Source organism: Crocodylus siamensis, chromosome 8 (assembly GCF_052110815.1).
Source record: "Crocodylus siamensis isolate JL-2025a chromosome 8, ASM5211081v1, whole genome shotgun sequence".
Taxonomy (NCBI): domain Eukaryota; kingdom Metazoa; phylum Chordata; order Crocodylia; family Crocodylidae; genus Crocodylus; species Crocodylus siamensis.
The window spans coordinates 1,232,874-1,254,186 of NC_143402.1; the positions used below are offsets into that span (position 1 = coordinate 1,232,874).

Genomic DNA, 21,313 nt, shown 5'->3' on the forward strand with positions numbered 1-21,313 from the left:
CTCTATAAAACCTAGAAATACACATTTCAGCAATCTGAAAGGATGTATTATCCTACAAGACCATAGAACTTTGATGAAAACTTCCTTTTTTGTAAAAACAACAGCTGCAAAGAAATAGCATTTGCATACTTGTATCTTCATGCTTAAACACTAAGCTGAAATGAATTCATCACATCAGCAATAGTGTTCAAAAATCTTCCAATACCAGATTCCACTACTTCCAGATAGGGATGTTTTGCTTTGAAAAATAATTACACACCAAGACACATAATGAAAGGGTAGGTTAGCTCCGTAATATATGATATGTTCACTTCAGACTCATTTTCTTCTCTTTTAATGACAACATGAACTACAAAAAAAACCCAATCAGCTCCTTGCTCTGCATCATATGTACCACTGTATTTGAGTACTGCTGTTCATCTATCCAGTAGTTCTATGCAGGCAGACACATGGCACAACTAAAAACATTTTATGAACTACTTCAACTGTTTAATGAGCTTAGTTGCACAAGTCTCTTCTCAAAGTTATAAGATACCAAGGATTTTAAGATGCACAGCTGTATGTAATCTGATAACTAAAAATAGAGTGCAACTTGTTTAACTGACTACTGAGACACAAAACCCAAATACCTGTTTTTTTGCTCCTGCTGTAGTAGCTGAGCTGCTATTTTTCTCAAGTCAGTCACTTCTTTCAGTTCATCTTCTTCCTCTGCCAGCAACTGTTCTTTCTGAAGCCTGAAAGATGAAACATTAGTTTAGATTAAAATCCTGTTTTTGGCAGATCATGGATATGCATGCACGTTCTGTTACTTGCTTGTTTTAAATAAATGGTGATGTTACTCGACTGTAATTGAAAAGACCTTGTTAGAAGTTTTAACTTTTTCTCCCCAACCAAAATTATTTGCATCCATCATAGCACATCCATCTTACAAACAGGAGTTTTAAAAATATGTCTTTAAGGCTTACTGTTTTTCATCTCCCCATTCTTCATTCGGTTCTATTTTCTGGGATTTCTCAGGATGCTTTCCTTGTTCCTTATACAGAATGGAAAAAATTAAGAGTTTAGATGTTAATGAATTAAATGTACCATCTAGTTTTTTCCTCTTCTGAAGTTACAGTACCTTAATGTAAGAGATAAATGGTCCAATTTGTACATCTCCTTGTTCAGGAATTGCTGCATCTTCTGCATTAGGGTCAATATAATCATCCACCTCCTGGTCTAGTGATGATTGATGGAGATTGGAAAAGAGAATATTAAACAGTTCTCTCAATCTAATGTTACTCCTAAGAAAGAAAGGTACTTGTAACAAAGTCAAAAAAGATAATATGGTGAAATCTTGACTTTTGAATGTAGAAAGGATCTCCAAGACACCTATTTCTTTCTCATTGTGCATTTTCTGACTTGATCTTTATAATTTTATTACAATGATGTTTGAAATGATGAACATATAGATGTACTACACCATCATACGAGATTATGAAGTGCCTCACTGACATGATCTGTGCCCTGACCAAACAAGAATTTAAGCACATTACAACAACACACATGCCATAGGCCTTACCTTTCTGTGAGTCGTGTTTATTTCCTATTAAATGACTGTCGTTTCTTAAAGTCTGTTCCCTTGTTGATTCTGATACCTGAGAGTGAAGGCTGATTGTATCATCATCAGATGGCTGTAAAAACAGGGACAACTCAAACATAACTTCCATGTTCATTACTTATTTCACTGCATGTTTTATTTTGATAAACCATAAACTACAGTAAGGAATCTGTCCTTAATGACCCTCAAATAAAATTAGATTTAAGGAAAAAAAAACCTAACAATGAATGCAACAATGAATGCTTAAGTTGCTCGGCTTCATTTGCAAATCAGCATTTCTCATTTGCAGAACACTTGCAGCCCAATGCTCTTGACAGAGTAAAATGTGCACCTGTGAAAGCAGCAGTTCCTGAAACACCCAACTATTTTTCCTTCCAAACGCTCACTCGGCACCACCCAGTTTTTTGAGTCTTCGTGACCACCTTCCTCCTTAGTTTTCTCTTGACACAACCTTATGATATTTCCATTTTCATGAACAGTCTAATTATGTCTCGGTCCAGGGGTCACCACCCATGGCTCATAGGCTGGATCCAACCTACAAAGTGACTGGATCTGGCCCACTGGGGACAGGAATCGCTGCCATACATTGTAGAGGTGGCAGCAGGGGCTTGGGTGCTGCACAGGGGAGCAGTGGCCTGCAGTGGAAGCCTGCTGCTCTAAAAGATTGCCAACCCCTGCTCAAGTCTCCTTTAACCTGGATTTTAAGCATTTTAATAATCTTCATTTAGTCCCATTTTCACAATGTTCTTGTGTTTAATTTTAATACTGCTGTTACACAAACTACAGCTGGCTAAACTCCAGAAGTATACAGCTACATGAGCAGGTTCTTGGAAAAAGTAGATGCTGCTGATCACTATACATCTAACATGTCAAACAGCATTTTCTACCAAATTTGAATTCGGAACACATTTTTTCAACATAAACATCCCTTTCATTAAAAATACATTATGCATCACTTCACTTTATTTGTTTTAATAAGTGAAAGTAAATTTAAAATACAACTTTACATGCTGCATCTAAAAATGTGGTTAAAACGAACCACATTTGACTGAAAGTAACTGCAACACCCTTTCATTTATTTAAGTTTTCCTAAACGTTACACAGTAAGTCTGTAGACTCTGAAGGAAAAATAAAACTTCTTAAAATAAAAAAGTTTAAATAAGCAGTACAAGAAAACTCACTTCAGTGGTAGACAGTCTTTTATCTCCATTATCACTGCCAATGCCAGAGTCAGGGCCATGATTTTTATTGGGGTAAAAATCTTCCATACTATAAGGAGGAAAAAGGCAAACACAAAGTAAAATTTAACTTTTCTACATGAGAAGTGAAAAGTAAAACACCATTTTCCAAGCTGCGACAGGTGTGACTATGGACATTCTCAGTCTGCTAAAAAACTATTTTAAAAGAAAATTAAGATTCAAAAGATCAACCTACAGGGTGGCCAACCTGTGCCATGGGCAGCCTGTGCATGGCACATGGCAGACTGTGGAGGGGACAGCACGGCAGCAGATGGGGCAAGGAGCAGAAGACAGAGCCACAGATCATACAGGTAGCAGAGGGCAAGAACCAGAAAGCAGAGCAAGAGACTGGGCAAGGAAGATCAGAATAGCACTCAGGGCACGCTCCCCAACAAGGCTGGCCCCCAATGAATTAGCTTATCTTGTCGAGTTTCTTGTAAACTCAGACCACTTCTCACAGTCCACCCAAGTACTACGTCTGGGGGCAGTGTTTAAATACCAACTGCATCACTTCCTTTGAGAAACTACAACGCGTTAAACTTCACCCAGAGTTGTGGTTTCCTGACTACTACCAAGCCTGCCTTCTGGTCGAATGCTGTCATCTGACTACCCCTTGCTAACCCTGTCTGGATAGCTACTCAGGGCCCTGCTCAGAAACTAAACGTTCCAGAAATTCCAGCACAAGGAAAACCTTGTTTCTTTTTTTCAGCACTAAACACTGACAAACCTAAAGGTTGTGAATGCAGCTTTAAATTTATTGCCAAGAATACAACAATGCTGTATAGAATATTTGGTTTCCTAAAGCAAGACAGACTGAAAGTCCAAGCAGAAGGAAGTATATTTATTTGCTTATTTCAAAAAGATCTTCTATGAAAAAAGTCAAGTAAAATATTCCAAGTTTCTGATTTCAAGAGAACTCAAAGCAAAAAAGCCCAAATTGTTTTAAGCTTTGCAGGGTACAGTTCAATTTATAGTTTCTTCAAATATATACAGCTGTCTCATGGTCAGGAGAGGCAGGCTTTCTTGCTAACAAATTGTTCCACTTTGAGCAAGTTCAGGGAAATATAACCATAATGCCATACTGTACTGCAGGAGCCCTAAAGAAGTGACCTGCTTCAATGAACACATTCAAAATAAGACTTTAGTCTAATTTCTGATATACTACATTAATTCTTCAGTGAGAATAATTATAATTTGCTTTGTAATAAGAGTTGAGTGAAATTTTGCTGAGTGTTTAATTTCAAAGCTGTTTCCATGCATTTTGAGCTCAAAACAGCAACACAGAAACAAAACAAAAAGCTTCCAGATGAAATGAGGGCACTCGAAACTTTTTGAGTTTTGAAGCAGGTGGCAGGAGGCAGGGGAGACCCAGGGCTGCGCTGAGTGGCTCCGCAGCCCCCTGGAGCTCAGCCCAGTGGTGGGAGGCGGGCAGAGCCAGGGCTGAGCTCCATGGAGCCCAGTGCTGGGTGAGAGCTGCGCTGGTCCCAGGCGGCAGCAGCAGCCTCCTGTCATCCAGTGCAGATCCGGGGGTCTGCATCCCCACGAGGAGTCCGGCACAACCCCGCAGCCCTCCCGAGGGTGCAGGCCCCGGATCTGCATGCTGGATGATGGGAGGCTACCGCTGCCAGCAAGTGTCACGGAGTTTTGCTTTCAGGACTTTGAGGTGCAGGTTTCCAAGAAACCCCTGCACCTAACTCCTTGAAACTTGGCAGGCTTCATGCCCTCAGAAGGGACTACCATCCCTGCAACCTGGATGTGAATGAGACAACAAATGACAATGATTTAGGAATTTTCATGATGTCCCATTATAGCCTATGAGCAAAACACTGAAACGCGTCAAAACAGCGAAACAGTTTTGACGAAACGAAACGGGACAGTGCTTTGAAATGAAACAACAAAATGAAACACTGTCTCTTTGAAATGGCAAAATGGACGTCGAAACAAAACAATGGTGTTTCGCGCAGCCCTGCTAAACATTGAATTCAAAGCAAAAATGAAGAAAGGAAAATACCTGTCGGTCAGTGGCTGGGAGGGGATTCGTTTTCCCAATGATGGAAGATCCAAAGAATCTGGTTTTTTATCTATTCTGAGGCATGCCTGAATGCTGAGGAATTTAAATATGTGTACTTTGCCCTTTAAACATATCTGTTAGGAAACACACAAAAAAATTAATTTAGCTACACGATATATTTACAATACCATGCACGAACAAATACCTTTTATATCTAAGGGATTTCCGCCTTCCACCCACCCAATAAAAATGCAGCTCTGGTAGCTCATTAGTCAAGCTATAAAAAAAATCCTACTGCCTAGAAGCCCAAGACAGACAGAGCTGCTATGTAGGCAAATGCAAGTGCCAGTCTCTTGCCTGCAGCAGAAGGGTACAGCTGATCTAAGTGACAACAGGAGAAAAGCATTTAAACCATCTACGTGAGGAGAGGGTGGCAGAACAGATGAACATGTTGAATGAGAGAGGAACAAAGGGAAACACAATGTCTCTGTGAAAAATGGAGAAAAGGATGATGCATTTGGACAGGCCTAGTAACACGGCCTAGTAATGTCAGGGCAGACAAAAGCAAGTGTAAAGATGGAAAGAGCTTGCAGAAGTAGGGAAGTGGAAAGATGACAGGGGATCCTGTGGGAAAAAGGAAGCTGATCCTAATGCTGGGAGCTGCAGTTTTTCTCCTGGGCTGCACCACTGGAAGTTCACAATACCTTATCAGTTTGCCATGCAATGTAGCAGTTTCTTCTTCCTTTTCAAAATTTGATTTCTATATTTTGAAGGCCAGAATGGAACATTTTGATCAACTAGTCAGACCATGGACACAACATAAGGCAGAGAAGTTACCCCATGCTGAACAACTTCAGCGACTTGCACAGGAATTGGGGGTGATTGGGCAGGTCCTATGTACTTCCTGATCAGCTACAGTAAAGGGTTAGATGAAGGACAAGCTACAAAACAAAACTTCTGAGCAAGGATCATGGGTCCAGAAACATTCGTAGATGTTTTATACGAGTGATAGCTGGTAATGAACCAAACACGCCTTCCCCTTCTTTTAAATCTATGGTTAGCCAAGGAACCAGAAGGGTTTTATACTAACCTGTGCTGGTGGTATCTGCATTGGATTGTTATCCAGAATTATTACTTGTAAATGGCATAATTTCCTGTAGCAAACTGGGATCTCTGTAATTTTATTACACGAAAAATCCAGCTTTACCAAGGGGAGGTCTCCCAATTCTGTAAGGGGGGAAAGACAACAGAATTAGACATCCTAATGCTTTGTGTAATAGACTTAAATCAGCGAGACGATAGAGAGAAGCTTACCATCTGGCAACATATGGAGATTATTTCTTCTTATGTTTAACTCTCTGAGTGACTGCAATTTTCCTATTTGCTGGGGAAGGACCTGAATCTCATTACAGCTAACATCCTAAGCAAAAGATAAGGAGTCAGTGAGTTGAACGATAGCTTGACTGAAATAAAACAAAGGAAATGTTACAAAGAAAGCTAGCACAGACATTTTAAAAAAGGCAAACTTATTTTCCCTTTTCCAAACAGAGACAGCTGCAACCTAAGTCTTACAGCTTCTTCCTCAACCTAGAGTAACATCTAGTAGTATGAGTGCCCAAGCAAGAGACCTAAACCTGTGGACAAGTGATATTAACTTTGAGGCTAATGCACTGGACTGCAGATCAGAAGATGCACCTGTTCCCATCTCTGCCAAAGATTTCTTATGCAAGCAAGTCATTTATATTCTGTTCCCTCTGTAAAATGGGGATAATAATCCTTCTCCTTCAGTATGTTACGTGACCAAACCATTATTGGATCCAAACCCCTGAGCTTCTACTCCCCGAAGTAAAATACCCCAGCCTGTTATCAATAAGGAGCAGCAATCTCTAAACGAGCACATGAAACAGTATAGTTACCCCAGGTGCTGCATGATTGCTTCTAACCTTTGCTAATGTATTGAACCTGGAGATGACCTCAAATATATACACAAAAATGCAAGTTTCCAACCTGTTTTAATCTCAGTTCAATAAAGGAGACTGCAAGACCTAGTTTGCCAGGTGTGATTTGTATATCTTACAACATTTAGATGTCTGCCTACCCAACATACAGGTGAAGAATCAAAGCTTTGTTTAAAAGGTTAGGTCTTTAGAGGCACATTCAGCTTTCCTCTCCAATAAGGAAATCCGTAAGCTTCAGAATCAGCGCAACTCCCCGGTGCTGACAGAGGGACGAGGCAACCCCAGTCCTGCCCAGAGCTGGATGTCTGGGAAGCTGCAGGGTTGCCTCCTGCACAGATACTCTCATTCACTATTTCACTACGCCCTAGCTCAGGACAGGATTCCTTCCATCAGCATGGCTCTCCAGCATCCATCTGGGCACTTGCGTTGCCTACTAGCCTTAAAAGTGTGAAATGACTGTTGACCCATTTTCAATATGGGTGTAGACATAACGTAATGGTTTCCCCACTTCTATTCTGGGCGCACGAGAAAAGAAGAAATTTAAAATTCATTCATACTATCCCAATCTACTTCCAAGTTAAACGACTCCTATTTGTATTCACCTCTGAAAAATTAATCAAGGGTAAACAGGCTGAATTATTTCTGAAGTGTGCATGTCTATGATAAAAGCAGTCAGAACTCCTGTGGTAGAGGTGATATCTTTTATTAGACCAACTAGGTAGTTGCAAAAATATTTTTATATTTGCAACTTCTGCGCGCACACGCCCTTCCTCAGGCAAAGGAGAATAGTAAAATGTCTCCTGGGGACTGGAGAATGCTATTAGTTATCCTGGGTGGGAAAGTTCAATTTATGCAAATTAGGCTCGAATAAAAGTTGGAGCAGTCTATTTGCCCAAAGGTGTCTGATGGCAATCAGGATATTGAATTTGGTTAACAAAAAAAGCAGCAAAAAAGCAAAATTCAACATCCTGCTTGCCATCAGACACCTTCTGGTAAAAGATATTGCCGCCCCTGCCACAAGAGTTTTGACTGCTTTTGCCTTTAGACCAACACGGCTGCAACCTATATTCCTGAGACATGCCTACAACAGAAATGAGACACTGGTTGGTTGCAACGTCCAATTAGCAACACCCCTAAGAACTGACGAGACACCCGCCATCCCCCAGTTCTCATTACCGCTGGGGTTAGTGCAGGCACGTTTCGTTCTGGGCGCAGCAGCTGTTGCCAGACTGCAAAAACTAATCTTTACTTAACACCAGACTGCCTCCTTACGCGCAATTACTGCTTGTTTGGCTTTCACAGATTAACTTTATGGCAACACATACGAAGTTCTGAAGAGCAAAAACAGTCATCCCATTTTCATCTGTAAATATTTCTGAATCAAGGAACTTCAGTCAGGGGACAGGACAGTAGGTAAACAAATTATAGAAATGTCAAACATATTCTAACAAGGATCTTTTAAATGTGCAGGCTGACTGACAATATTTCTTTACCCCTATAGAAGGAAGACTTCCAGGTGAAAGACATTTAGAAAAGGAATGTGATAAATAATGGCCATTAAGTATAATATATTGTACAAGGGGTATAAACACTGTCTTTGGAGCAGGATGAACTGTGCTGGGATGTGTCCTGACACAGCCGACCTGCTTACTGGTGTCTACAGACATCTTTTGGAGCCACTGTCCCATGGCGCTGGGCTCCTGCCTCTCTCAGGGCTTTGGGAGCCCAATCCTGCAGAATAACAGCCCCAGGTGCCATGTCCCAAACTGGGATGTGTCTGCAAGTGGGGGAACCCCACAGTTCTGCAGGCCACAAGCATCCCCTCCCATTTACAGCATCACAAACTGTAACCTCTTCTGGTTGCAGCAACATTTTTGGGCACTTGGAGTGAGACAAAGGGCTAGAAAGTTTGTTCGCAATTTGTGCTTCCGTCAACATTTTTATGGGGGCACAAGGGTGACATCTGTTTGCACCCAAAGGAGAATCTCTCAGAGAGATATTCTTTAAATCAGATGTTCGAATGCAACATATTGTTTTACAGGGGAGGGTTTAGTGTTCTAGACTGATGACAAAATTGAGCAAATGTTTCATTTGCATATGAACTATGACAAAAAAAATTAGAACAACTTCAAAATTTTGCACGCTTCATAATTTCCCAATTACAACAAACTGAACATTTATGTAAGGTCAGTCATGCTAATAAGAATAAGTTTAATTACATATTTCAAGATTCTCTATAATGTAAATGTTTAATACAAATATACTCACCAACTCCATTAGGTCTCTCAATTTTCCAATTTCTTCTGGAATGGAAACTAGCTTATTATTACTAACAACCAACACTTTAAGGGGCAGGTCAAATAGGTATTTTGGCAATGTTGATAAAAGATTTCGACTAGGAGAAAAAAGGAAAGAAGGAGGAAAAAGAAGAAGAAATTTTAATATTCCGCTGACAATTTACATTGAGTTTGAGATTCTTAATATAAAAAAAAATCCTTTTCCCTTCTATCAGTTATACTAATTTATCTATTATATAGTCATATAACTAAATCCAACTGTAAGCTATATTTTCTAGCATGAATCATTTGCCAGATCCCCGTAGTCAAATAAATGTCATGTCCCCATCCAATCTGAATAAATGATACTCTACTGTAATAGTTTAGAGCTGCCCATCTTCCATCAATAAAATGGGGAACTAGATGCTGATTTAAACTGCTTTCCTGACATCCAAGCATCATTGAGTGAAAGGGACTAGAAACAAAATGACAAAATGTAAAAACCTACTGACTTACTAGACGAGAATTTTAGCTGTACAAAAATACAAACCATGCTGAAACATGCATTCTTGAAGTTCTGGGTAATGACACCCAGGAACATTTCCTTTGTTTGGCAGAGCTGATCAATGGAGAGGTGCAGTGAACCCTGTATTATGTCGCTGAAAGGTACGTTTTAATTAATGCTGACTTGTACATTATGGGCCTCAGTAACCGCCCTGCACAACAGAAGCATGCTACACTAACAAGAAAGATGTCCCTATTCATGCTGTCATTGCACTCTTCCAGCTACAGGTCACCCCTTGTCACAGGTCTATATAAAAATACATTTCCTGGTAAAATACCTGTGCTAGACAAGAAGTGTGTTTTGAAAAGCAGACTGTTCAGCTAGAATAATGAATCAATTGCTGTCAGGCATAAAGGCGAAGCTGTGGCAGTTTTCAATGGTTTAACAATAGGCCAATCTGGAGAGTTTCAAAATTCTTTCAGTTCTTAGTTTTCCTTTCTCACACATCCTCCACCTGCCTACTTCCGCAGCACGGGACAGCGTACCCATCTTTCCTGGAAAGCTGATGCTTATTTCTCGTTCCTCCTCTCAGATGATGTGGCTAATTGTTTTCAGCACTGCAGGCACATCGAGCATCATTTGTTTGTATGACAGGCAAGTTGAACCTATTGTGCAGAATGAGCCAGTCTCTATAGCCTATGAAAAGTTATTACTCCAAAAAAAAGGAAGGAGCGAGAACAACGTACAGTAGGTTATCACCAACTGTGGGGGTCTAGTGTTGAGATACAGGACAAGGGGAGAAAAGGTTACTCACCTAATGTTAAGATACGTTAACATCTGCAGATTTTTAATAGCTTCGGGAATGGATTTGATGCAATTGTGATACAAATTTAATGTCTCAAGTGGTGCGAACAGCCATACATCAGGAGGAATTTCCGTGAATCTATTTTTTGATAGGTCTGTGGGAAAGAAAAGAAATTTCTTAAGGTCAAAAATTTACCCAAGACCAGAGAAATGCAGAGGACCAAGAGGCTAGTAGAGAAAAATGTTCATAAAACAGATGCTGATAATTAACCTAATCAGGTTAAAACCTTGAAATAAAAAAAAGGTTAATGGTTGTACCTTTCACCATTTTTACCCTCTGCTTAAAAAAGGACCCAGAATCTAAACTTATGCCACCACCTATTCCCTGTAAAATTAAAAATGTTCAACAAATATCAATCATGATTTTCAATTCTCTTTCTCTCTGTCTTTAATCTACACGATTCCCTCTCATCTTTCTCCCTTGCTAGGCACAACAAGACAACACCTAACAATAAGATACAAACTCGGAGACAACTATGGTCCTTTGGAAGCATGTAATTTTCTTTAACGTCAACATTTATTCTTTCAACCAACCCAAAAATAATTTAATATTCAAGCAAAATTTATTCAGCTAATTAAACTAAAAAACAGCAAAGAATGGGCAAAATCCACGTGTCTATTTTAAGAGAATTTATCCCAACCATGCAACTGGTCCAGTAAGAGATATCAGCTACAAAAATCCTTGCTTCACATCATTCCTGGACCATCGTGGCAACAATATCACTCCAGAACTGCCACCTTTGTTACCATGAATGCAGGCAATGTCTGCTTTCCCAATTATACAGATGGCCTAGGGACTTCCCACATACACTGCCGCCAAGGCAACATTAAAAATCACTTTAAAAAAAAACTTCCGATGACTCCTCTCAAAATCCACCCTAGACATCCACGTGCCGGGAAGTACCGCCCATCGCCCCACTGCAGAATAGAGAGAAATCAGCAGCTCCTCCCAGAAAACATTATTCAGCATTGCCACAAACCTAGCATGATCTCCATACAACACACTGGCAAGAAGGAAGGAAGGCTGTCAGTCACCTATTTGACATTCTCACGCTGTACTGAAAAAACTGAACACCACTTTTAACACTAAACCCCAAGCCATAAAAAGTCTTCTGGCAAACTGAAGCCAGACTGTGTTAAGTGGGACCGCACAGTGAATTAGTATTTGCAGCTGCCATTCAGAAAATAAACTGGATGAACACTGTGAAACAGTGGCTTCCAGGGACACTGATTTTGAAATCCTGCTTCCTAAAGTCTAAGACATGTGAAACTTGAGTGAACAACTACTTACCACCAAAAATAAATGGAGGAAGTTACTGATATTTTTAGCAAATCTTCTGTACATAAGAAAAATGCTCAACTGTAACTGCTAAAAGTCCTTCTGTGACAATCAATGTGGCCAAGTAAGGAGCACTCCTTGGTGTTGGGTCCCAGAGGCTATAACAAGCATCTGCTCCGCTAGCAAAAGCACCTTGATATTGGAGAATGGGGAGGAAAAATATTTATCTGCATGTAGGGAGTTAATTGAAATAAACTAGCTGGGTAGACTTGTTAAAGCCTTTCAGAGAATTTGGCTTTCTGTCCTTTCTGCTTCAGGACTGCAAAAGGTTATAGAAAAATATAGGTCAGAAAAGTTGCCCTTTTCCTTTTTGACATTGCTAAGATCAATACCCTTTAAACACGATTTCTGTGCAGGGTGCAGTAGCTGGGTTCAAAGCACATGGGGCTACAGGTCCATTTCCAACAGTCCCAAAGCACCCAGGATGGGAGTGTCTAGGTACTGAGAAAATTGAAGACTACTCCAAATAATGCAACCAGGCCATTCTGCAACAGGAGACAAAAGGAGGAACTTCTTTTGTGGAAGAGCCTGAACCTGCTTGCCATGGACAAAGCAACGTTCAGGGAAAGCAGCCACCCTCACTTGAACCCTCAGCTCTTTTGTGATGGAAAGCCTAAGGTTTAGAGAGTTCATGAAGATCCAAAATGCTGGAAACCGGAAGCCTGAAGGGCAGGGCATCAAACATCCAGCCTGCGGAGCCCCGCCATCTGGCCCCTGTGCTGCCTTGGGTCTGATCAGATACACATGGGGTACGTGCACGGCCCTGGTGTGGAGCTTGCCCTGGGATGCATGCCACACACGCTGCCCACGCCAGCTGGTCCAGGACCCCCCGACTACAGGGCTACCCAGAACAAAATGTACCTGTGGGATACAATGCCACTTTTCCCTGCTCAGATTCTCTGTCCCCGACACCTTCTCGCACGCGCTCCTTTCCCTCCCATCAGGAATCTCATTACTTTTCAAAGATACGTCCCTTTTGTTCCCATTAAACGTCCTCCCACTTACTTTGCTCTGCCTGATCTCAGTCATTTTTTTTCTCCATTTGACCCAGTTTCTGCATTTTTAGGGCTCTTCACCCTTACCAGCTGCATTTTCACGAAAAAGTAGTTTCTCATCCCCCACATGAATCTTGCAGACAAACCCAGACTGCTAAAATAAAGTTATATTTGCTTTAACCAGATGTTAGTATAATATGACCAGTCAGAAGCCCAAATGCCATTTCTGTACTGCAGGTTTCTGAACAGACACACTAGTTCAGAGCTGTGCAAGTGCATAAATACATTTAGCCACCAGTGTCTAGGCAGGTCTATTTGGGGATATCTGTACTAAGGAAGTTATGCTGTCAAAATACATGTACTGCACATGGAGATAAGCTTCATTACACACTTTTTTCAGGAAATTTATCGTGCAGTTTGCAGACAGCTGTTTTATGTTTTGTCTTCCGGAAAGCACCTCACAACTCAAATTCCAGGGAAACTGAAAGAAAAGACTTTTATATTCAATCTTGATTGAAAACAAAGCTTTATAATAGGGGATGAAACACAAAACACGCCCTTACTGGCTTCAGCCTTTTGGGCTCCTCAGCTATCAGTCGCTCAGTTTCAATAAGGTGCAGTCTCGTGTGGTCTGGGTAAGAACCGTCCAAACCCACAAAGTTACCTTCCCTCTTTGAAATGCACCACTTCATGCTACTTCATCAGAAAATGTGCAGCTGGGCAAAACCTGAACCCTGCGCTTGAGTCAACTTGTAAAATAAAAACAACTGCCTTGCCTACAATCAGCAGGGAAAATGTCTGTGGGGGAACCCACATTGTGCTAAAAAGAAACAGACCTTGAAATCCCCCACTATAAGCTTCTGCATGCGTGCCCTATAAAAAAGGCATTTCCTGTGCAGTCTAGTTTAGCCATTTGAAGGGAGAATTTTCTGCATGCACAGAGCTTTTTCAGGGCTTTGCCAGGTACTGCAAAATAACTTAATATTCTCTATGAACAAAGATGCTGTATTTACCCAAATCCAAAATGACTTTGAATACTAGACAACCCTCCCAATAATTAGCTTCTATATATGTCTATTCTGTTCCCTGTACAGAACCTATTCATTGGAGTGTCGCCTTCAATTTGTACTGCTCCACCACCGCAGCAGAGAAAGCTGTTGAACTTAACACAGGTTTGCAAAACTAGTATGAAACTGCCAACGCCCAATGTAAAAATCAAAGAAATCTCTGATGTGATAGCGCACTACATTTAAGCTACTACTAATCTTGTGAGTACTGGACATCCATAAAGCGCACAAGAGTAAGAGTAAAATACATTAAATGTCCTGGAGTATTTTCAGTTTATATAGCCTGTCTAATGTGCCATAGACTTGGCTACAGATATCACACCAAAGCATAACCCCAATCCTTACTGTTTTACGGGGCTTGGGACCACAGTATGTTTTAGTCACTCAGCTCTACGCAAGAGAACTGGGAGAAATGCAATGAACTGTTGCACCCAGGAGGTCAGATCTGATGGCCTGATTGTCACTGGCCTTAAGAATGAGTATAATCTCTCTCGCTTTTAAACTCCTGAAAATTATTCCAAAACATTAAAACCTTCAACCAACACCTCAGATCACAGAACTATTAAAAAACATAGAGCCATGACACTGCATCAACATGTTTCTCCACGTACTTGCAAGAGGCACCTGTTATGTGGAATAAAAATGGCATCCTAAAATAACAAAATCTAATTACATTTTACACAGCAGATTAAGTCAGGTGGTATCAGAACAGTATTCAATCAATTACATGCTAGGAAATACTACACTCGTTGCACACAAACTAAAATACGCACTGAGCTTGCAAGCCCTAGCAATTATTCTGTTGTCATTAATGGAGTCACAGGTTCGATCTCTCTCTTACCCTCCTCTCAGACACTGAACCAAATGCCCCCTCCTAATTATTCTCTTTGTGGTATTTTAGAGTCCCAACAAGCAGCACCGGATCTGCACATTCATGGACCGAGCTCCAATGGTGAGAACCTGTAGTGCAGACATGGCCGAGACATTTTATTGCTGTTTTGTCTAGTCCTATAGTTAACAATACTTTTGCTGCACGAGAGTTTTCATGCAACAGAAATAAGGCAAAGATGCACAAAGGTACTTAGGTGCCTAGGTGCTTTTGCTTAGACTCTGGGCAGCAAAAATGAAGGTTGAAAGCAACTGGCCAACAGACACTGTTAGTTCCTGGAACTTAATTAAGGAAAAGGGCCTGGAAAGGGGTAAGGAACAGAACTAAGCAAGCACAGATATGATCTCTATATTTGAAATGAGCAGGTTGACCCATAACTAAAGGTTATCATACATTTACCTCAAGCAGTTTGCTACTGAACTGCTGACCAGTGCACATCAGTGGTCAAATTCTGCATGAGCTAGCCCTGAGTAAAAAACTCTTCCCTCCCCTCAACTGTTCTTTGCTACTGGGTCACATCCATTTCACTAATCCCTGTCAGTGTTTCTAAAATCCAGGTACGCTGTGATGTAAAACACAACCAGAATTTACACAAAAAAAGAAAATCTTTCCAAACAGAAGATTGTGTGCCCGGTAAATAAAAGGAACCTGGTACATAACCTTCTAAGTAGCAATCCTGAGTCTTTATGATCTGTTTTTATAAAGGAAAAGGCAGGAATGAACATACTGTAGGGCACAGGTATCAAATGTTTGGCGGCTCCATCCAGCCAGCAATGTCCTTGGGAGTCCAGGGTTATGAGACCCCAATGAATGTGGCCAGTGCCCTGCCACCACTGGAGCAGCCGCTGCCAGCCATGCTGGGGCACAGGGCGAGTTTGACACCCCTGCCCTAGGATGCACAAGGACAACACCTGAAAACCTGTAACTTGGTTTATCACTACTCACTTGTCATTTCATTTGGACACACGCTCTTGGGAACGTAGCCGTCCACAAGAGCTTGGTGAGCTTCTTCAGTAAAAGACAGTTCAAGCATAAATGCCTCCTCTGTTCAGGAAGAATCAGAACTTGTGGTAGAGGTGATATCTTTCATTAGACCATCTAGATCTTTGCAAAGGGTTGCTGGTTTCAGCCGTGTTGGTCTAAGAACACAGGCAGGCAAAGTTCCCAGGGAGATGTAATATCTATTCACAGGATGCTAAATACCTTGGGAAACCCTGCTATAAGTAGGTTGCTTACACAGCAATGCAATAAAATAAAGCCAGTTTTGCTATCATCTGTATTACAGGGGCTGATGTGGCATCTACTATGAGCATGGAGACCGAGGACTTCAAAAGGATTCCCATCGGCGCAGGGAACGCAGTACTGGCACCTCTCTAGGAACACAGCAGTGAACACACCTGTGTCAAACACTGCCACCAACCCAATCGTACATATTTCTTGCAAAGAAAGTGATGTTTTAACATGCAGTGCAGCAAGTGCTTAACGCTTTGCTCTTCATTTTTATTATGGAGCTTAGTCCTCTAGGACAATGTTCTGTAACTAAAATGGTTGAATAATTATAGCATGCCAGTGAGATGAGCTGTTACATTTTAAAGGGATTTCTGGTTTCCTGACATATGCAAAACAGGATTTATTAATGTCATGGAAGCTCTCAAGCTATATTAGCTCCAGAAATCTGTCATTCATATTGGCAGCGTTCAAGTTTTTCTTGTTTTCTTCCATAGTTCCAAGATGGTACCAATCAGGAAAGGCATTTTTTTTTGGAAAATCCTGCAAAAAAAATTGAATATCCAAGCACTAAAGCAAACTAACAACAGCCAGATTAAAGTGCTGGACACAGCTTTGTGACCAAACCACCTTACTCAGTTTAAGTTGTCAAAATACAGCACCTCAGTTGGAAAGAGACTTTCAAATTCATCACTCACTGTACAACATGTGTTGTTTGGAACAAGTCAGATGTCAAAGAAGGTGCATACGTCATTAAAACACAGGACATGTTTACTATATGTTGTTGCATTAATTTTCCATCAGCAGATCTCCAAGTACCAGCTCCACTAAGAGGTAAAGGTTATTCATATTTTGCATTTTCCCAGCAATCCAGAACACAAGTTGAGCCTCACAATGTTATCTTCTAGCCTGCAGAAACAAGATCGTTTGATCCCAGTACTCTTTCCTGCCATGGTAGGGGGTCGAACTTGATGATCTGCTCAGGTCCCTTCCGACCCGACCAACTATGAAACTATGAAGATGTGTTGCCTTCAATAAAGCAAGCAGGGGAACAATGAACTCCTGCTCCAAGCAGATCTCCTACTACAAGAATCGGCCAAGCAAGAACTTCACCATAGGTTTTTCTGCTGCTCCAGTCATCGGCCATGGAAAAAAACGCATTATCCAATAAAGTATTAAGCCTTCATTCCAATAGTAATAAAGTTTTCCAAATACTTTACAAAGCAAATAAGCAAATAAAGTGAGATCTCACACAAGTGATATTTCTGTTTCTAAGCAAGTTTTAGGTGACTGTCCATTATACAGGTTCTTCTGTTGTCCTCAGAAGCATAAGCATGGGGTCTTAGCTGGTATCAGAGACTGGGCACGTCTACACATGTAATTAATGCTATTTGGCTTTAATCAATGCGGATAGTAAATTTACTGTGTGGTACATGCCTGCACGTGTAGATGGTGATGTTTTACTGTGCAGTTGATTAATCTACCACGCAGTAAAGAGTCTTGTGTAGACACAGCCACTGAATGCCAAACTAGACTCATCTCCTATGTTAAGGCAAATCTTAGGTTAGGAGATGCATGTTTTATTTTTAGCTCAATGCTACTGACTCATTCTGTAAACTCTGTTCACAGGTGGGTAAGATGAGCTGAAAACCCGTATGGACATTCAAAGGCAACCAAGTGCTGCAGAGAATATTATTGGGGTATTTTGTAAGATTTCTGTATCACAGAAGTTTACAGAATTACACTCTTGGAAGCACCACCTTTTCCCTCTTAAGTGCTGGCACAATTTAAACCAAGCTGAAGTTCAATGGAAAATCCTCAGTAAGTAGCTGGATTCAACTATTAGTCTCTGCAAGAAGCATCTATTTCAGTGAAGTTTCCTACATTTGCATCACTCCTGATGATAGCTGCCTGTCAGCCCTTACTTAACCTACCATTTTCTAACTGATGACTGATGATGGGGGGAGGGAGGATAACACTTTTTCATTATCTTTGACATTACAACTATACAGCTTAAAATGTGTATTTTAATCCTAGACTCTGTTAGTGTCATAATTTCTGGCTCCCCTTCCTTTTTAATAAGCTCACAGGTAGAAGATTTACAGAACTCTTTTACATGTTGATATTGTTCTATAAAAATTATTTAGACTGGTTAATGGGAGCTAATCATGATCAATAGTACCTTATTTTATTTTAACAGAACTGCTTTTACAGTTTTAGGGGTGGTTGCAAATAGTTTGTCATTTATTTAGGAGGTGGGATAATTGCTACTCTTGAAGTCCTGCCAACCTAGGCTGAGAACTGTGTTGGAAATTAAAGTGGATTTTATTGATATATCTATAGGATTGTACAATCACAGGTAAGCAGGAATGGAAAAGATCTCACAAGGTCATCTAGTGCAGCCCCTGCTCAAGGCAGGATCATCCCTGAAAAAACCATCCCAGTCAAGTGTCTGCCCAACCTACTCTGGAAAATGTCCACGGATGGAAATTTTGCAGCTCATCTAGTCTGTTCCAGTGCTGGACCACCCTCATAGTCAGAAACTTCCTCCTAATCTCCAGCCTACATGTCCTCTGTTGCAGCTTGAGGCCATTGCTCCTAGTCCAGTCCCCCATGGCCACAGAGAAAAGCCCATCGCCATCCTCTCTACAATCGCCCTTCAGGTATTTGCAGACTGTGATCAAATCCTCTCTCAGTCTTCTCTTCTCCAGACTAAATAAACCTAGCTCTTTCCGCCTTTCCTTTTAAGTCATGCTTTCCAGACCTCTAATCATTTTTGTGGCTTTCTACTGGACCCTTTCCAAAATATCCACATCCTTTTTCAAGTGTGGGGCCCCAAACTGCATACAGCTTTGTCATCTGTCTTTTTTCTTTTCTTCCTGTATAGAAACTTCCCTCACTTCAGTGGAAAGTGAGGAGGAAGGAGGATGTTTTTGTGGCTAACCTATAGGACCAAGTCAGGAGATCTGAATTCTCTTCCCAGCACTCCCACAATCATTCTGTGCTGTCTTGGGTAAACATGTAAAATGGGGATAATTATAATTCCCTTTATCAGAGTGAGAGGGTAGGCTTTTTTATTATTATTATTAAAAGCACTATGTATATCTACCATGCTTTAGGGTAGTTGCTTGTAGCCATGTTGGTCTAAGGAGGGGGTTGGACTTGATGATCTGCTCAGGTCCCTTCCGACCCTACTAACTATGAAAGGACACAGACAGACAACATTCTTTGGGTAGATGTGATAATCTTTTATTAAACCAACTAAATAGTTGGAAAAATTGTTCTTTGCAAGCTTTTGAACACAAACACAACGTTCCTTAGGCCTGAAGGGCATTTGTTGGTCTAATAAAAGGTAATCACATGTACTCAAAGAACCTTTCCTGCCTACGCAAATTCTAAGTATTACCAGTAAGTAAGAGACTACTGACTGCTGAAAGGAGCTAATTACAAAATACAGTACATATACATAGCGCAGATTCACCTGAGCGGACCGGCTTCTCTGTAGGGCAAATCAGCCCAGGTGGGACTGCACAAATGTGATAAAACTGCTTCCAGTACCCAAGAGAGCCAAGGCCAGAGTGGGGACAGGCCTGGCTTGGATTTAGGCGCTACACAGCCACCCAAGTCAGAGGTAGGGCCCAGGTTGAAGATAAGCCTCATTAAGGCTCTGCACCACCCAGGGGCAGATGATGATAAAAGGTGCTATTCAACATGGCCCATCAATGGGGAAAAAGGGGTTACATGTTCATCTCAGCTTAATTATTTTTAATTGCATAAGGCATGTTTTGGAAGGATGAGGAAGCCAAAAGGATTGTGGGAACAATCTTAGCCCCTCTGACAGAGGAAGGGGGCTCCCCTGGATGAGAGACCGGGGAGTGGGAGAGAATGGAACTCTCTCAGGTAAATTTTCTGCTCTATCAGGATCAAAAGATTTTGGGATCAGGCCCTCCTTCCCAAGCTCCCATTTCATCACAGCGTCCATGGATTAGGGCAAATGGTCAGGCCGAGGACCCAGTGGGATCCTCCACTAGTTGGAGGGTACTAGTGTAGCAGCGGTGATGCTGTGCAGAACAAAATATGGGGGAGAAGAGAGGCAGAGAAAATGCCCTCAGAGCACAGGGGGTAGCACTTGGTACCTGTTCGCATCCTTTTCTTCCTCTGTCCCTTTGTACATGATGTTCAACAGCATCTGATGAAGCCAGCTTCAATTCACAAAAGCTTGTGCCATGTATCTACTTTGGTTAGTCTGGAAGGTGTAGATCTACCCTGGCTTCTACTGGACTTCAGACTCATAAAGCTAACTACATAGGAGTCATGGGGCCAGTGAAAACTTGATCGACCAATATTTCCAATTGCTATTTTATTCAGACTCATAGATGTAGGGTCAGAAGGGACCTTGCAGAACTTTCAGTCTGACCCCCTGCCCTGGGCACGAGAGAAAACTGGGCTCAAATGACCCCAGCTAGGTAATCATCGAGCCTCCTCTTAAAGACCCCCAAGGTAGGAGCGAGCACCCCTTCCCCTGGAAGTTGGTTCCAGATCCTGGCCGCCCTGACTGTGAAGTAGCGCCTTCTAATGTCTAGTCTGAACCTACTCTCTAACAACTTGTGGCCATTATTCCTAATTACCCTGGGAGGTGCTCAGGGGAACAAGGTCTCTCCCATTCCCTCCGGTCCCCCCCCAGTAAGTTTATAGATGGCCACCAGATCCCTTCTCAGCCTTCTCTTGTGGAGGCTGAACAGGTTCAGGTCCTGTAGCCTCTCCTCTTAGGGCCTGCCCTGCTGCCCCCCAACCATGCGAGTAGCCTCCTCTGGACCCTCTCCATGTTGTCCACATCCCTCCTGAAGTGCGGCGCCCAGACCTGGACGCAGTGCTCCAGCTGCAGGCTGACCAGTGTCACAGAGGGGGAGGATCACCTCCTTAGACCTGCTCGTGATGCCCTACTGACCGCGTCCTCACACTGGCAGCCCACATTCATCTTGGAATCAATAATGACTCCAAGATCTCTTTCTGCCACTGTGCTTTTGAGAAAGGAGTTCCCGGCCTAAAGGTATACTGCTGGTTCTTACTGGCCAAGCACAGCACCCTGAACTTATCAGTACTGATTCCCATCCTATTCTCATCCGCCCACCCCTGTAACCTGTCCAGGTCTAGCTGTACGCTGTCCCTCCCTTCTAGCGTGCCCACCTCACCCCGAATCTTGGTGTCGTCCGCAAATTTAAACAGGGTGCTTTTTACCCCCTCGTCCAAGTCGCTAATAAAGAAATTGAACAGCATGGGCCTAAGGACCCTGGGGGACCCCACTGCCCACACGCCTCCAGGTCGAATATGACCCATCCACCAC

At 41.8% G+C, this 21,313-nt stretch overlaps 1 protein-coding gene across 3 annotated transcripts in view; it reads right to left on the reverse strand.

Moving 5' to 3' along the window:
* LRCH2 (leucine rich repeats and calponin homology domain containing 2) overlaps window positions 1-21,313 on the reverse strand; it is a 78,376-nt gene that overhangs the window by 36,808 nt on the left and 20,255 nt on the right. For all 3 annotated transcript variants that reach the window (XM_090061511.1, XM_090061510.1, XM_090061512.1), the window contains exons 2-11: window positions 10,403-10,547; window positions 9,076-9,202; window positions 6,164-6,269; window positions 5,940-6,076; window positions 4,850-4,983; window positions 2,782-2,869; window positions 1,562-1,673; window positions 1,121-1,218; window positions 966-1,033; window positions 630-734 (exon numbers count right to left, since the gene is read on the reverse strand). In XM_090061511.1, the coding sequence (XP_089917637.1) occupies window positions 630-734; window positions 966-1,033; window positions 1,121-1,218; window positions 1,562-1,673; window positions 2,782-2,869; window positions 4,850-4,983; window positions 5,940-6,076; window positions 6,164-6,269; window positions 9,076-9,202; window positions 10,403-10,547 (1,120 nt within the window). The remainder of the gene's footprint in view (window positions 1-629; window positions 735-965; window positions 1,034-1,120; window positions 1,219-1,561; window positions 1,674-2,781; window positions 2,870-4,849; window positions 4,984-5,939; window positions 6,077-6,163; window positions 6,270-9,075; window positions 9,203-10,402; window positions 10,548-21,313) is intronic.